We start from the raw sequence: 15,637 nt of genomic DNA on the forward strand, positions 1-15,637 counted from the left end.
CATCAAACGGCTCTCTGAAATGGAACCGAGCCTGTGTGATCTGTTATTGTCGTAATAAATGCAAAAACGACCCGTAAAACTCGCAAATTACACGTTTTTCTATGCATTTAAATGTTGTGTATTAACTCTGAGACTGTCCCGCTGCAGTCTATCACACAAACGGGATCAGGAGGTTGTTTTGGAGCCCAAATTCCGATTATCCTTGTTTTGGATGCACGGCACTCCAACATTTGTTTTTCATGCTTTCGTGGCTTTATCGATTCAGACGTGGGTGACACTAAGTTGTTGTTTTTAGGGGAGATTTTGAATGAGGGAAATTCATTACCTGTGAAATCCAGTCTGATGATCATTGCAAATCATCCCAGCAGCAAAACCAATATATTAAAATGATGTTCAATACCCACAAGGAGAGGGAGGGGGCGGTGGTGAGACAAGAGAAGGCCTTTTATTCCTGTTTACTGATTCATGACAGTGTTCGGAGAGATGTGTCCTGTTTGGGATCGTCATGAATGGGAAAGCAGAGGAAGGAATGGCATTTGTGTGTCGTCAGCTGCATGGGGGACTTGGTTGCTTTCATTTAAAATACACTACAACATTTTTACTTGTGTGTGATGGAATTGTTCAGATGGAGGTAGCACGAGAGCAAACAGTAGGTTAAGCAGGTCGCCATAAACAAAATGCTATAGTACTTTGGAAACGGTCCTTTTGTCTTCAATTACAACAGTTATAGTTTGTCTCTTTTAGGCAGATGAAACACTAGTGAAGACGAAACGAGATGAAAACGAGAAACGAGATGATGTAACATCCCTCATTTGTCCAGGAGTGGTCCAATGTGGAGAAGGTTTCAGCAGTTTTTAAATCAAGATGTGTTGGCTCACATCCAGAAGCCATTTTCAATTTGATAGTGCTGGTTTGAAGTACTAGGATTTATACTACACTGAGGTAAATAAATCTAGCCCCAAATGGAAGCGTTTTAGACAGGGGTGGGGCCAGATATTTTCAGTTGGAGAAGTGTACCCCCCACCCCCTACTGTTTAAATGTAGTTAGCCCTTGTACTGAGTGAAAAAAGCGAATATAGAAATCTTTTTTTTTTTTTTTTTTATTGTAGTCTCATTTTGAACACTCTGGTTGCTATTTGAACATTTTTAGTCGGAATTAGATGGAGCTATGGGGGTGCACTGGCCATTCTAGAGGAGGCTAGTGCCCCCTCAAGCCCCCCCTCTGGCGCCACCCCTGGTTTTAGAGCAAAACAGCCCGGTTCTTGTTCACTCGTTGTCTAATTATGGCTTGCCGTGTTGTAATTTGCCTGACGTACCTTCACTTCATAAGGTGAGTCTCATACGTAATATAAATCAGTACCATCAAACTGAAAGTGTCTTCAGAATTGCAAAAAACAGTGTCCAGATGAGCATCTCTGAAACCTTCTCTACATTCTAATCCCCTTGTTGACATGTTTGGGCTGTCCCCGGTGTCAATGGGCCCCGCGGTGGATTAAGGAGCCATTGAAATCAGGAAGCTGTGCACAGATAGCATCAACCGTTACTCGTTTCGCACGCACCTGGGACACACTCCAAGGACCACCGCGCGTCAGGAGTAACAACAGCTATGTGAAGATCTGAAGATGTGTCACAGCGAGCAGCCCAAACATGTCAAGGTAAATACATTTCACTAACAATGTTGTTGAAAAGAAATTCACTATTACACTACTTTCTGATCTTTGTTATAATGTTCTTTTCCTCATCAAAAACATGTATGTTGTTAGTTTCATTCACTTCTCTCAAACAGAAAACACTCTGTTCCACCTTGTGATGTCATCATGTGGTAATACAGGAGGTGCTCAACTGTGTTCTTGATCTCCACACACCTTCACTAGAATCATTTGGATCAATTCAGCCTTGAAATTGCCCATCTCTACTGAACTAAAGGTAAAGGTTAGCTGTTAGCATGAAAACTACCACTACATGACATCACAAGGTAGAATAGAGCATTTTGAGCTTTGGAGATGTACAGACTAATAATAAAACTTGGCTCAAACATGTGTGAATGAAACAAAACACAACTCCAGCTTTGTTTTGATGAGGTAACAGCATTATAACATGGCTGAAACCTCACTTTTTGCATAATATAAGGCCTTTAAACATCTACTAATAATTGTTGAAGATTTAAACTGTCAAATGAATGTCCCTTTTTCTATGTACAGCTCTCATTTCCCAAGTAAACTTCATCAACAAATGACAAACTAAAGCCAAACGCTGCCCAAACACCAATGCGCCGTGAGCTGGTTCAGGATTGGCCTCGTTCCTGTAGGTGGCGCTCTCCTTCAGACCAACCGTTTGTATAGATCTCTGTGTGTTTGGCCAGAGCAGAGATCCAGGTGCTTCCACTGGCGCGTGGGCTCATCTCTAGCCTGGATCGGAGCCTTCATGCTGGGGAGGTGTTATGTGAGCTCTGGTGCCTGTGGATCACTGGACTCAAACGATATCGACCGCTTTTTATAGTCTGTTTTACTCACGGTGGGAGCGGAGTTAAGAGCGGCGGAGAGCGGAGAGGGGCAGAGAGCTGTCAAGTTACGAGAAAAATACACATAGGGCTGCAAGATTAATCGCAATCAAATCGGAAATCGCAATTTGAATGGACGCAATTAAACAAAACATCCTGTCTCGTCTAACCCTGTAGTTTAGATCTGTACAAAAATGTTCTGAAACGTGATTTTTGTATTAGTTTGTTCACATTTCAGCTTTTTGGTATGGTATAGTATGATTTTTATTTGTACAGGGGCAGTGCACAACAATACTTTAATCAAGACAAGTCATAGGAGAGATGCTGGTGCCCGGTTATAGCCTGAACGCTCATTTACACCTGTCATGCCTGTGCAGGTCGGTGGAAATACTGAAAATATGAATCCAACATATATATATACATACTGCCAAAACACACACACACAGAGACATTCTACTGATCATTCAAACCACATTCATCCCATGTGTACAAACTTGTCCAGACATCAGCAACTTCTTTCTCAGACGTGCAGACATTTGAAAACCTGCGCAGGTTAGAATCTCTGTTGGCAAATTATTCAATGACGCACAACAACAGAGGAAAAAGACGATTTGGTGACTGCGGTCTGACATTTGGGGGCACTGCACAGGAGGATGAGCGTGTTTTTTTCTGCGTTCTGTAAGACAAAACCCTTCAGAGGGAAAGCAGCACCATCAGTCTATTCTTCTGGACAGGTTTAAAATGTGAACAGGATCATATTATCATAACATAAATAGCAAATCTAAACGCATAAAAATCATGCATAGTGATATTGGTAATGTTCACCCTTAAGACACATGACAAGTTTGAATAAAACGCGCTAAACATAGTACAGGAGAAGTGTTGCTTGACCAGTCAGTCTTTTATACATCTATCATCTACAGGGTTTGGAATTGGACCATAGAGCAGGACAAACCTCCATTCTAACCTGGGAAGGTCCAACTACAGCCACTAATTTTCATAACATTCAGAACAAAATAACACTTATAACTTTGTCCATAAACTGTATAAAAAAGTGGACTAAGTGAGTGTGACGTCATCCACAGCATTCAGCTCCAGTCAAATGAAGCTCATCGAGGCTAGAGCAGTTATAGGGGACAATTTGGAGCCAAATTCCAACCACGAGTATCATAGCAACCAAAGAGCCAATCTGGAGCCAGGCTGTTGAAGGTAGCGCCCCTTCCCGCCCACACCACTGGTTTAGCAGGGAGTAGGCTCTTAGCAATGCAGTCAATCAAACCTGTTGCTAAGTCAATCAAGTGCCTCAGAGAAAGAAGGCGCCTGATTTGCCTACATTCTAAGACCAAAATGACAAGGCTCACTGCAGCAATTACAGAGAGAGGGGTGACCATTTTTCAAATTGGAGCCAGACTCGATGGAGCCGGATTTTGAACGTGGCGGCTATCAGCTTTGCTATGTCCATCTATATATGCAGTCTATGGCTTTTTCAGTCCCTTTAGTTTTTTTCCCCCTATTTTTCTCCTTTTTTACTCCTAAACCCATTTTGTTTTTTACCAGAACTGACTGTGCATCTCTCTGATTGGTTAGTCCGCCCGTCAACCACACCCTCTGGAATCGTGGAGTCAGGATGCGGCTCCAGACTCATTTGTCTTTGTAAGGATTTGTCAAAAGCGTGTAGTTCAGGCTGGACAGGTAAAGGAGAACTGGGTAGAGACGGCAAAAATTCTACTAAAGTAAAAGTACTGTAATTTCAAAATCATATTACTCAAGTACAAAGTTGTGGTCCAAGAAATGATTGAAGTAAGATAAGCTACTATTCAGCTGGATTTCCTGGTATCAGCTCTTGTGATTATGTGATTATTCATGATTATTCAATGCAATACTGTGGAACATTCCAGACAAAGCAAAAACATCTCCATGGAGACGAGAAGGTGCAGACTCTCCCCGGTTCCTGTCCATTGTGTCAGTGTTTGTCTGTAGATGTAGTTCAGTCCTCTGAGCAGGTGGATCAAACCTGTGCCACAGACGCTCGTCACATCTCATCACACAGCAGATGTTTGGTCTCACACACCTTTACACACAGGATCCTCACGTCTATATCGAGACTAATGCCACACATGAGACACTTTATCCCTCAGGTCTTATAAGGGGTGTAACCTGATTTTCATTGTCTTAAAAAAGTGAAAAACAGGAGTAGTTCATTTTAAACAGTCTGCAGTGCTCCAAAGTTACTCTTCACTCATCTTTTACATTCTGACTATCCTAATTCTTCACCATGTCAAGATTATAAGTGCTTTTCGCAACATTCAGAGGCCAGAGCGGAGTTTTATGTCACAGGAAAGCTCACAACAACTAGCATGCTAATATGTACTTCCTGATTTTTGTACAGTAAAACAAGAAATTTTGCTCAAGTTTTTGTACATGAGAAATATTCGTTGCAGGGGCTTTAAAGACCAGCAGCATATTAAAATGAAACACAGTTAAGGAAAATAATTCTGCTTTTGTTCTTATGGGTCAAAATTCATGAATAATTCTTATACTGTGATGTTTCTTCTTATAATAATGGCAACACAAATTAGATATGGTGACATCTCTAGTCCTTATGTGAGTGTATATTCATACAGTCAGTGTCAGATCACAGCTCGCTCTCAGTCTACAGCAGTTAAGTGGTGCTGTGTTTGTACAGGACGCTCTGATCTGTGCTAATGTGAGAGAGTCCTGTCCTGTGAATGATGTGCCTGTGGCCTTAGACTGGTCTAAACCAGAGCTCTTTGATCCTAATACTGCAGCTCCATGTGGCTTGGGAAAAGAAATTAAGTATTTGATTGAAGTTTTTATTTTTTTTGTGTTAGGTTTCTTTTTTAATTGTAGTTTAAATTGGAAGATTATTGTGATCTTGAAATACTAAAATAAAATTATATTTTATTATTTTTCGTTGCTCAAAATAAGTGCCAAATTTGAGGAAGACAGCTCACAGTCCTGTGTAAAGATGAAAGTGACTTCAGCCCTGACAGACACAGACGCTGTGCAGAGGGTCAGAAGAAGTCTCTGTAGCACTTCAAGCAACACAATATACAAAGCGTAAAGGTAAAAAAAAAAACAAACAATATATACATCTTACATTATATATATCTTCATTTTTAGATAAAAAGTATTTGCAGCTCCCAGTGTTTTTTTTCCGTGGAAACCAGGTCCAAAGGCTCTTTGGATGTTGCCGACCCCTGGTCTAAACCAACAGTGCATATTATTTATTATGGACTGAATCATGTGGTGTCACTGTAAAACAGACTGGATTTAGAGAATTTATACATGTTTATCATGACTGGATTTGCAAAATTTCAGGCCAGTTTTGAGAAAATTCTATTTAATGTTTCAAATTCTTCGTCAGTGGGGAACCGAAAATCAACTTGATACAAAATCAACTTCCTTTCTCGATGAATGATTTTAACAAGTCAGAAAAGACAATAAAAATTAGTCCAAGCTAATCAAAACAAGACGGCATTTTAAAGGGGAACAGATTTTTTACTTTCCAAATCTTGCCCTTTAGTGAGTGAACATGTGCCTTTTGGCCTCTGTTCATGACTGTGTAAGTACAATACATGTATAGTGTTAACTGTCCAATATATATACATATATATATATATATATATATATATATATATATATATTATATATATATATATATATATATATATATATATATATATATATATATATATATATTTAAGTATTATATAATTTTTCAGCTATTTAACATGAAACTATAACATAGATTCTTATTTTGAAATGAGTTTGCTGTAAAATCATATTGATCTAAAACGGCTTAATAACAGACTAAACTAAATACTGACTTTTTGTTAAAAAATGTGGAACTAGTAAACTAGAGATGGACGGGTTATATTGGTTGGTGGATATATTGGGCTGATATTTGCACCTTTTAGCACATCAGCGTTAAATTTCCTCCATAAAGCTTTATTTGAACACCTCAGTGCAAAGTGAGAACTGCAGAACACGTGAGTACACAGCGCTCTTTAAGCTTTGTGGTAAAAAGTGCTTGGTGGGGGTTTGTAGTAAGTTTAAATGACATCATTTGGGAAAATAATAAAAATCGGTCCTACATATCGGCTCAAAAATATCAGCAGAGTTTATCGGCCAAGGGTTGCTTTGGATTCTAGTCCATGGTATCGATATCGGGCAGGATACCCGTATGGAACCCATATCGGTCGAACTCTATAATAAACCTCTTATTATAGGAGCAGATTTGTATTACTTTGTAATATTTTTTAAGGATATATGTTTTTCACAAGCAAGTACAGAGCAGTGGGTGGAGAAAGGGGGTAGGTGAAAATGCACCTTTCAAACACATCAGAGAATGCAGAAGAACACAGGATTACACAAACACGCCTGAATCTACTGAAATACAACTCTGAGTAAGGCGACATAGGGTCAAAATAAACCCCCTTTTAATTTGGAGTAAATTGTAAAATGCGCTCTTTACGTCCAAATCAGACACACTACACACTGCAACTAATTATAAAACAAAGGCGGTGTCCGAATGTCTCTTCTAGCACATAACCCCTCATTCACTACTCAGCCCTGCACTCTTTAGCAGACTTTAATAGTGCCTCATTCACAGAGAGATTTGGACAAACACTTCACTACTGTCAGGTCACATGACTCTGGCTGAAAAAAAGTCTAAAGGCTAAACCTAGATCATTATTTATTACAGAAATCAAGTTTTATAAGATTCAACTGGCACAAGTATTTATGGACTAATAACAGTTTATTTAAGAGTTTTATTCATAATTAGGGGTGAGATAAACAAGTGCCCCTCCCCGAACCGCCACCTTAACGTGGTGGAGGGGTTTGAGCACCCGAATGATCCTGGGAGCTATGTTGTCGGGGGCTTCATGCCCCTGGTAGGGTCACCCATGGCAAACAGGTCCTCGGAGACGGGTCTGACTAAGAGCGGTTCAGAAGCCCTTCATGAAGAAAAATACAACAAGGCAGTTTACGTCGCCCGGACTGGCGTTACCGGGGCCCCACCCTGGAGCCAGGCCTGGGGTGGGTGCTCGGCAGCGAGCGCCTGGTGGCCGGGCCTTTCCCCACGGGGCCCGGTCGGGCCCAGCCCGAAGAAACGACGTGGGGCCGTCCTCCCGTGGACCCACCACCTGCGGGAGGAGCCATGAGGGGCGGGTGCGGAGAGATCCGGGCGGCAGTCGAAGGCGGGGACCTCGACGACCGGATCTCCGGACATGGAGACTAGCTCTGGGGACATGGAATGTCACCTCGCTGGGGGGGAAGGAGCCTGAGCTTGTGCGGGAGGTTGAGCGTTACCGGCTAGATATAGTCGGCCTCACCTCCACGCACAGCTTGGGCTCTGGAACCCATCTTCTTGAGAGGGGTTGGACTCTCCATTTCTCTGGCGTTGCCTGCGGGGAGCGGCGGCGAGCTGGTGTGGGCTTGCTCATTGCCCCACAGCTCAGCCGCTGCGTGTTGGGGTTCACTCCGGTGAACGAGAGGGTCGCGTCCCTGCGCCTTCGGGTCGGGGACAGGTCTCTCACTGTTGTGTCGGCCTACGGGCCAAACAGCAGTGCAGAGTACCCGGCCTTCTTGGAGTCCCTGGGAGGGGTACTAGACAGTGCACCAACCGGGGACTCCGTTGTTCTCCTGGGGGACTTCAACGCCCATGTGGGTAACGACAGTGACACTTGGAGGGGCGTGATTGGGAGGAACGGCCTCCCCGATCTGAACCCGAGCGGTGTTTTGTTATTGGACTTCTGTGCTAGTCACAGCTTGTCCATAACAAACACCATGTTCGAGCACAAGGGTGTCCATCGGTGCACATGGCACCAGGACACTCTAGGTCGGAGGTCGATGGTCGACTTTGTTGTCGTGTCATTTGACCTCCGACCGCGTGTCTTGGACACTCGGGTGAAGAGAGGGGCTGAGCTGTCAACTGATCACCACCTGGTGGTGAGTTGGATCCGCTGGCGGAGAAGGAAGCCGGACAGACCTGGCAGGCCCAAGCGTATTGTGAGGGTCTGCTGGGAACGTCTGGCGGAGCCCTCTGTCAGGGGGGTCTTCAACTCCCGCCTCCGGGAGAGCTTCTCCCTGATCCCGGGGGAGGTTGGAGACATGGACTCCGAGTGGGCCATGTTCTCCACCTCTATTGTTGATGCGGCTGCTCGTAGCTGTGGTCGTAAGGTCTGTGGTGCTTGTCGCGGCGGCAATCCCCGAACCCGGTGGTGGACACCGGAAGTAAGGGATGCCGTCAAGCTGAAGAAGGAGTCCTATCGAGCCTTGTTGGCTCGTGGGACTCCTGAGGCAGCTGATGAGTACCGGCAGGCCAAGCGTGCCGCGGCTCGGGCAGTCACAGAGGCAAAAACTCGGGGTTGGGAGGAGTTCGGGGAGGCCATGGAGGAGGACTATCGGACGGCCTCAAAGAGATTCTGGCAAACCGTCCGACGCCTCAGGAGGGGAAAGCAGTGCTTCACCAACACTGTTTACAGTGCGGGTGGAGAGCTGCTGACCTCGACTGGGGATGTTGTCGGGCGGTGGAAGGAATACTTTGAGGATCTCCTCAATCCCACTGTCACGTCTTCCGAGGAGGAAGCAGAAACTGGGGACCCAGAGGCGGACTCGTCCATCACCCTGGCTGAAGTCACTGAGGTGGTTGGCAAGCTCCTCGGTGGCAAGGCTCCGGGGGTGGATGAGATCCGTCCTGAGTACCTCAAGTCTCTGGATGTTGTGGGACTGTCTTGGCTGACACGTCTCTGCAACATCGCGTGGCGGTCGGGGACAGTACCTGTGGAATGGCAGACCGGGGTGGTGGTCCCTCTGTATAAAAAGGGGGACCGGAGGGTGTGTTCCAATTACAGGGGAATCACACTCCTCAGCCTTCCCGGTAAGGTCTATTCCAGGGTGCTGGAGAGGAGAATCCGACCGATAGTCGAACCTCGGATTCAGGAAGAGCAGTGTGGTTTTCGTCCTGGTCGTGGAACACTGGACCAGCTCTATACTCTCCATCGGGTCCTCGAGGGCTCATGGGAGTATGCCCAACCAGTCCACATGTGTTTTGTGGATCTGGAGAAGGCATTCGACCGTGTCCCTCGTGGTGTCCTTTGGGGGGTGCTCTGGGAGTATGGGGTCCGGGGCTCTTTGCTAAGGGCTGTCCGGTCCCTGTATGACCGGAGCAGGAGCTGTGTTCGCATTGCCGGCAGTAAGTCAGACCTGTTCCCAGTGCATGTTGGACTCCGCCAGGGCTGCCCTTTGTCACCGGTTCTGTTCATTATATTTATGGACAGAATTTCTAGGCGCAGCCAGGGGCCGGAGGGGGCCTGGTTTGGGAACCACAGGATTTCATCTCTGCTGTTTGCAGATGATGTTGTCCTGATGGCTTCTTCGAGCCAGGACCTGCAGCAGGCACTGGGGCGGTTTGCAGCCGAGTGTGAAGCGGCTGGGATGAGAATCAGCTCCTCCAAATCCGAGGCCATGGTTCTCGACCGGAAAAAGGTGGTTTGCTCCCTCCGGGTGGGTGGTGAGTCTCTGCCCCAAGTGGAGGAGTTCAAGTATCTCGGGGTCTTGTTCACGAGTGAGGGAAGGATGGAGCGTGAGATTGACAGGCGGATCGGTGCAGCGTCTGCAGTGATGCGGTCGCTGTATCGGTCCGTTGTGGTAAAGAAGGAGCTGAGCCGGAAGGCGAAGCTCTCGATTTACCGGTCAATCTACGTTCCTACCCTCACCTATGGTCATGAGCTTTGGGTAATGACCGAAAGGACAAGATCGCGGATACAAGCGGCTGAAATGGGCTTCCTCCGCAGAGTGGCCGGGCGCACCCTTAGGGATAGGGTGAGGAGCTCGGTCACACGGGAGGAGCTCGGAGTAGAGCCGCTGCTCCTACACGTTGAGAGGAACCAGCTGAGGTGGCTCGGGCATCTGCTCAGGATGCCTCCTGGACGCCTCCCTAGGGAGGTGTTCTGGGCATGTCCCACCGGGAGGAGGCCCCGGGGAAGACCCAGGACACGCTGGAGGGACTATGTCTCTCGGCTGGCCTGGGAACGCCTTGGGGTCCCACCGGAGGAGCTGGAGGTCGTGTCCGGGGTGAGGGAAGTCTGGGAGTCCCTGCTTAGACTGCTGCCCCCGCGACCCGGCCCCGGATAAGCGGAAGAAAATGGATGGATGGATGGATGGATAAACAAGTGCTTCTATCTGTGTCATTCAGTCGTGTTGTGTCCAGTTTATAGACTGTATAAAGAGTGGACTGTGAGTGTGATGTCACACATAGAGTTCTAGGGCTGAATTTGGAGTCAGGCTCCATATTTGAAATCCCAAGTAGTAGCAATACTAAACCCAACTCTCCCAGTGCATTGTGGTCTATATTGACTGTTCTAGTGACCACTGATGCCCACTACTAAAGTGCATTGTTGGAAATTTTGAGTGCACTACTTTTTCACCAACTGGTCATTCAGACACAACAAAACAATGTCCTAAGTAGGGAGGAGTGCAGACTGGAGGCTGACGTCTGTTTATTGTGGGTTGTGTTGGGATAGGTAATTTTTTCACAGAAGAAAAATCTATATTACTATACTATTACTACTATATTACTACTATTACTATTATTACTATATTACTATAAAATACTTTTAACCAAACTAAAATTCATCTACACTGGCCTATGTTTGACTGTGTTTGATGCCTATAACCTGACGCCACCGTGGCACACTGTGGCGCGCCCCCTTTGTGCAGCATTGTGCTCTACCCACACTCACCACTTTAGCCAATCGCAGGCATTTGCCACAGTAAACAAAGCCAAAAACAAGTGATTTGGAGATGGAAGATGAGGTATTATTTTGTTTTGAAAGGAAACTACGGCTGGTTCATCGTATTTATTTATTTTTTTTATTTATTAGTTTATTTGAATAGGGACAATGCACATTAATCGACATTTCTGTAAATGCGCCAGTATTAGCTATACAGCTAGTTTCCAACTGCAGTCCCTATGGCAAGATGTAAAATGCCACCACACATAAAATACAAGATTATAAAAAGTTAGTTTGGTAATTAGTAAAATGTTTTAAAAGTTAGTACAGGTAACTAGGCAATTAGTAAAACACTGTGATACAGACAGACAAAATCTACAGACAACACAGAACAGATGAGGCTGGCAGGCAGCACATGGCAGCACAATTTCACATTTGATGATCACAGGTATTGAAAGATTCACTCCCATTATGTCTGTTTTCAAGCACGTTTTCACTAAAATAAAGCTGCATTTATTGACATATTTTTACAGTGTATTTAATAATTGCGGGTGCGTGTCGGGCGGGTTGTATAAATAGATTCTGCTGTGCCGGGCGGGCTGAGGTGGGCTATATATAATCAGAAATGCGGGACCCGGGGGATGGAAAAAAACCTGACCTGCATCACTCTCTAGTATGGACATTCAGACACAGACAACATTTTGAAGCATCACGATACATCAATATTGGTAAAGCTGCACCAGGAAGTAGAGGTGCAGGTAACACCTCCTCAGCTTTACTCTAAGACAGATATTCTTGTGTTTATTATTCCAGGCTTGGTTTTCTAACAGCAGACAGAATGACCATTGATAAATGATTGTCATAGAAAAGATTGTCTAAACTTTTGGGTTTGTTGACTGGAGAGTACTTCCTGGAGTGTGAGTATTATGTGACAGTTGAGACTAAGTGTGAGCTCTTTCAGAGGACATGAGGAGATGACTTAAACATGTAAGAATCAAATATAAAATCTCTGTACCATGGGGATGGGAACGTGATCCTGATCCGCTTTGAAGACGGCGCGGTTGCACAGTCCGGCCACACGGGACAGCGATGCCCAGGTAGCAGAGGTCTTGTCAAAGCCCGACCCTGAAGAAGAAAAGCAGAGGCGCGTTTCACTTCCTCATTCAGTATTTATGGCCTGTGTGCAGCTCGTAGTAGAGCTCGTGTCCATGTGAAACTATGGTTAAAGGTCCTGAATTACACACAATTGACTCTACTAGCTTTAAGCCATGTTATAATTTTGTTTCCTCCTCAAAAACAGACCTGGAGTTGTGTTGTTTCATTCACCTCATGTTTGAGTAACACTTTATCATTAGTCTGTCTGTCTGTTCCACCTTGTGATGTCATGAAATGGTAGTTTTAACAACTCTTTTTATCTTTTGTTCAGTAGAGATTGGAAATTCTAGGGCTGAAATGATCGAAGTGATTCTAATGAAGGTGTGTGGAGTTAAAAAACACAGTGGAGCACTTCTTATTTTACCTCATGGCATCACAAGGTGAAACAGAGTGTTTTCTGTTTGAGAGAAGAACTCAGCATAAGGTCGTTTTCATACTGTCACTAGATAGATTGGCGTAAAAGAGCATTTGCTGTGAGAGCAGTGCTTGGCCCGTTGTGAACAGTCACACTCTGGACCACACTAAACGGCCGGTCCAAGAGCTCTTGAAACAGGAGGTCTCTGAGCGGCTCCACTCTCACTCTGGAGCAGGGCCAGTGCAGTGTGAACACGGCTGACCTCGGGCTGACCTCGGGCTGACCTCGGGCTGACCTACGTAGTCCACTGTGACAGTAAAAGCGTTTGAAATTGGGCAAAAAAGTGTTTGAATCACTTGTATGAATGGGCCCTGCAGAGCTGCTGTTTGACACGTTCATCTGACGAGATGATTTGGATCAGTTTAATATCAGAGTCTCCTCCTGCCTCTGTCTGTGCAGGTGAGTCTGTGTGTGTCTGCACAGCTGAGCCTGTGGGGGTGTGTCTGCGCAGGTGAGCCTGGGTCTGTCTGTGTGTTATTCAAAAAGCTTTTTTCTCCTCTTCCACCAGCGTGTCATCACTGTGTATTTATCCAAAGGTAAAAGAAAAGACACTGTACAGGTGAAGTGTGTGTGTGTGTGTTCACGGGGCTCTGTCTCTTGAGACTTGTTGTAACAGAAATAAGTTCTTTGATCAGTTGATGGACTCTCGCGGCTCATGTGTAAAAGTAAAGTAAGCAGACCTAAATCTAATGCCACTGGGGGCGCCACAGAGCCACTCACATGTGTGAAAACCACTTAAATATACTAGCTTTGGGGGATTAAACATGTGTGAATGAAACATAACACAACTCCAGGTCTATTTGTGATGAGGAAACTACATTATAACATAGATCAGATAGAGTAACATAGAGCCTTTAACACAATAGCAGTGGGCACGCTTAAAACGCACAAAAACATAGTTAACAAAATTATATTTAAGATTTTACTTTTTTTTTTTTTTTGGTTTATAATTTCCCCTCCCCGAACCGCCACCTTAACGTGGTGGAGGGGTTTGAGTACCCGAATGATCCTGGGAGCTATGTTGTCGGGGGCTTCATGCCCCTGGTAGGGTCACCCATGGCAAACAGGTCCTGAGAGACGGGTCTGACTAAGAGCGGTTCAGAAGCCCATCATGAAAAGAGAAACAACGAGGCCAGTTACGTCGCTCGGACTGGCGTTACCGGGGCCCCACCCTGGAGCCAGGCCTGGGGTGGGTGCTCGGCAGCGAGCGCCTGGTGGCCGGGCCTTTCCCCACGGGGCCCGGTCGGGCCCAGCCCGAAGAAACGACGTGGGGCCGTCCTCCCGTGGACCCACCACCTGCGGGAGGAGCCATGAGGGGCGGGTGCGGAGAGATCCTGCAGCAGTCGAAGGCGGGGACCTCGACGACCAGATCTCCGGACATGGAGACTAGCTCTGGGGACATGGAATGTCACCTCGCTGGGGGGGAAGGAGCCTGAGCTTGTGCGGGAGGTTGAGCGTTACCGGCTAGATATAGTCGGCCTCACCTCCACGCACAGCTTGGGCTCTGGAACCCAACTTCTCGAGAGGGGTTGGACTCTCCATTTCTCTGGCGTTGCCCGCGGGGAGCGGCGGCGAGCTGGTGTGGGCTTGCTCATTGCCCCACAGCTCAGCCGCTGCGTGTTGGGGTTCACTCCGGTGAACGAGAGGGTCGCGTCCCTGCGCCTTCGGGTCGGGGACAGGTCTCTCACTGTTGTGTCGGCCTACGCGCCAAACGGCAGTGCAGAGTACCCGGCCTTCTTGGAGTCCCTGGGAGGGGTACTAGACAGTGCACCAACCGGGGACTCCGTTGTTCTCCTGGGGGACTTCAACGCCCATGTGGGTAACGACAGTGACACTTGGAGGGGCGTGATTGGGAGGAACGGCCTCCCCGATCTGAACCCAAGCAGTGTTTTGTTATTGGACTTCTGTGCTAGTCACAGCTTGTCCATAACAAACACCATGTTCGAGCACAAGGGTGTCCATCGGTGCACGTGGCATCAGGACACTCTAGGTCGGAGGTCGATGATTGACTTTGTTGTCGTGTCATCTGACCTCCGACCGCGTGTCTTGGACACTCGGGTGAAGAGAGGGGCTGAGCTGTCAACTGATCACCACCTGGTGGTGAGTTGGATCCGCTGGCGGAGGAGGAAGCCGGACAGACCTGGCAGGCCCAAGCGCATTGTGAGGGTCTGCTGGGAACGTCTGGCGGAGCCCTCTGTCAGGGGGGTCTTCAACTCCCACCTCCGGGAGAGCTTCTCCCTGATCCCGGGGGAGGTTGGAGACATGGACTCCGAGTGGGCCATGTTCTCCACCTCTATTGTCGATGCGGCTGCTCGTAGCTGTGGTCGTAAGGTCTGTGGTGCTTGTCGCGGCGGCAATCCCCGAACCCGGTGGTGGACACCGGAAGTAAGGGATGCCGTCAAGCTGAAGAAGGAGTCCTATCGAGCCTTGTTGGCTCGTGGGACTCCTCAGACGGGCCAAGCGTGCCGCGGCTCGGGCAGTCAAAGAGGCAAAAACTCGGGGTTGGGAGGAGTTCGGGGAGGCCATGGAGGAGGACTATCGGACGGCCTCAAAGAGATTCTGGCAAACCGTCCGACGCCTCAGGAGGGGAAAGCAGTGCTTCACCAACACTGTTTACAGTGCGGGTGGAGAGCTGCTGACCTCGACTGGGGATGTTGTCGGGCGGTGGAAGGAATACTTTTAGGATCTCCTCAATCCCACTGTCACGTCTTCCGAGGAGGAAGCAGAAACTGGGGACCCAGAGGCGGACTCGTCCATCACCCTGGCTGAAGTCACTGAGGTGGTTGGCAAGCTCCTCGGTGGCAA

At 46.9% G+C, this 15,637-nt stretch overlaps 1 protein-coding gene across 1 annotated transcript in view; it reads right to left on the reverse strand.

The window, feature by feature from the left end:
• Nucleotides 1–15,637, reverse strand: part of atp1a2a (ATPase Na+/K+ transporting subunit alpha 2a) — a 169,896-nt gene that overhangs the window by 84,983 nt on the left and 69,276 nt on the right. Inside the window, exon 10 of the mRNA XM_055228471.1 lies at nt 12,278–12,387. Within this exon, the coding sequence (XP_055084446.1) occupies nt 12,278–12,387 (110 nt within the window). The remainder of the gene's footprint in view (nt 1–12,277; nt 12,388–15,637) is intronic.

The sequence above is a fragment of the Periophthalmus magnuspinnatus genome, chromosome 17, assembly GCF_009829125.3.
Source record: "Periophthalmus magnuspinnatus isolate fPerMag1 chromosome 17, fPerMag1.2.pri, whole genome shotgun sequence".
NCBI lineage: Eukaryota > Metazoa > Chordata > Actinopteri > Gobiiformes > Gobiidae > Periophthalmus > Periophthalmus magnuspinnatus.